Source organism: Branchiostoma floridae, chromosome 15 (genome assembly GCF_000003815.2).
Source record: "Branchiostoma floridae strain S238N-H82 chromosome 15, Bfl_VNyyK, whole genome shotgun sequence".
NCBI classification, from domain to species: domain Eukaryota; kingdom Metazoa; phylum Chordata; class Leptocardii; order Amphioxiformes; family Branchiostomatidae; genus Branchiostoma; species Branchiostoma floridae.
This window is the reverse complement of record NC_049993.1, coordinates 7,428,426-7,429,912: the sequence shown is the minus strand read 5'-3', so window position 1 is coordinate 7,429,912 and position 1,487 is coordinate 7,428,426. Positions and strand designations below refer to the sequence as shown.

Genomic DNA, 1,487 nt, shown 5'->3' with positions numbered 1-1,487 from the left:
TGTAGAAGTCAATTTGGCAAACTGCTCAGTGAGAAATATTTCTATTAAGAGTCTGAAGAACTGTTTTGTCTCCTTAGCAACTGATGTATCACAGGGTCTATGACATATCTAGCACAACACATGTCAGGTACCTGGCCCATCTCTGTAACATGTCCTTCATCTCCAGCAGTACAGTCTTCATGTCCTTGGCAGGATCCCTACAGAACAAATGTTTCAGTCATGTACTATACTGTACTCCTAGACCAACTTTTTAAGTTATACACCTCTTCTGTTGCTTCAGAATAACTTCATGAATTTTGAAACTGAAGTGCTTAGAGGTTTACAAAAATAGCTTTTCTGTCCCAGCAACTGCACATGATAAGTCAGATAAAATCTGTTCAGCATAAAATAAGATTTGTTACAAAAGCGCAGAGAGCATGTAATGTATCAGCTAGTGCTATGTGACTCACCAGTAAGAGAGTTTCAACATTTCCATATTGGTGACTCTCTGCATCATTGCATCCTGAAGGGGAGAAGGACAATTTTACATAACTCATAGTTAAGGTGATCTTACATAAATTAATTTGTTAATACAGGCGGGAAATGCAGTGGAAAATGAAATACACTTAATTTGTCATTGTCCACATTGCAGTACCAAAAGGTAAAAACTATTTAATCTTGTAAGCAAAATTTTACCCAGCTTTGCAAATCATACGGGACTACAAAAAATGTCTTTCTGCACCACCCAATGCATTATCTCCCAAAATGGCTGCAATTTATTTATTTATTTCCAATGATACAACTCATTACACAGATCTGCCTAGGCAGCTTTGGGCTGGTAGCGGCAGATCCACAGAGATACAGACGAACATACATCATCGGTCGTCGTGATCGCACATGTTCGCACATGTTTACACACGACGGGGTTATACCGCCCTTTGCGGGGTGACATACCCTTTCATATGTGCCAGGTCTCCTGTCCGGGTGAATGATCACCGTGAGCCGAAGCTAGGTACTCATTTTCACCTGAGTATAGTGAGCTGCAATTTCATATTTTACTGCACACAGAAAAGAAATCAAACCCAATAGCAACCATTCTAGATTAGTAGTAGCACTAGATGATGACTTTAATTTCATTTAACGTTTATTTCATTACTGTATTCTATACCCTATTATCATTAATCTACAATGTATTGTATTCCCATGATTGTATACTTGCAATTAGCCTTTGGGCATTAATTTGCAATTAAGTTACTACATAATTATGTGTAATTCACTACGCAAATCTCTAGACTCCTATCCCAGGATTTCTCTCAATTGATTCAGATAGCAAATTCATGTAACAGTAACTCTTATAATTCTACCGGATGCCAAAATTCTGCCACATGAATAAAAATACATGGGTTTTAAGTGATTTACAGACGAGACATATACCAATGCTGCATCAGTAATCCTGAGGCAGGGCTCGAAATTCATTTTTGGGATTAGGTGCACTGGTGCACCCAGCA

The 1,487-nt window shown here is 38.3% G+C and overlaps 1 protein-coding gene across 1 annotated transcript in view; it reads right to left on the bottom strand.

The window, feature by feature from the left end:
* Window positions 1-1,487, bottom strand: part of LOC118432013 — a gene marked incomplete in the record, with an annotated part of 48,969 nt that overhangs the window by 29,163 nt on the left and 18,319 nt on the right. Inside the window, 2 exon segments of the mRNA XM_035843489.1 lie at window positions 132-197; window positions 450-502. Of these exon segments, the coding sequence (XP_035699382.1) occupies window positions 132-197; window positions 450-502 (119 nt within the window).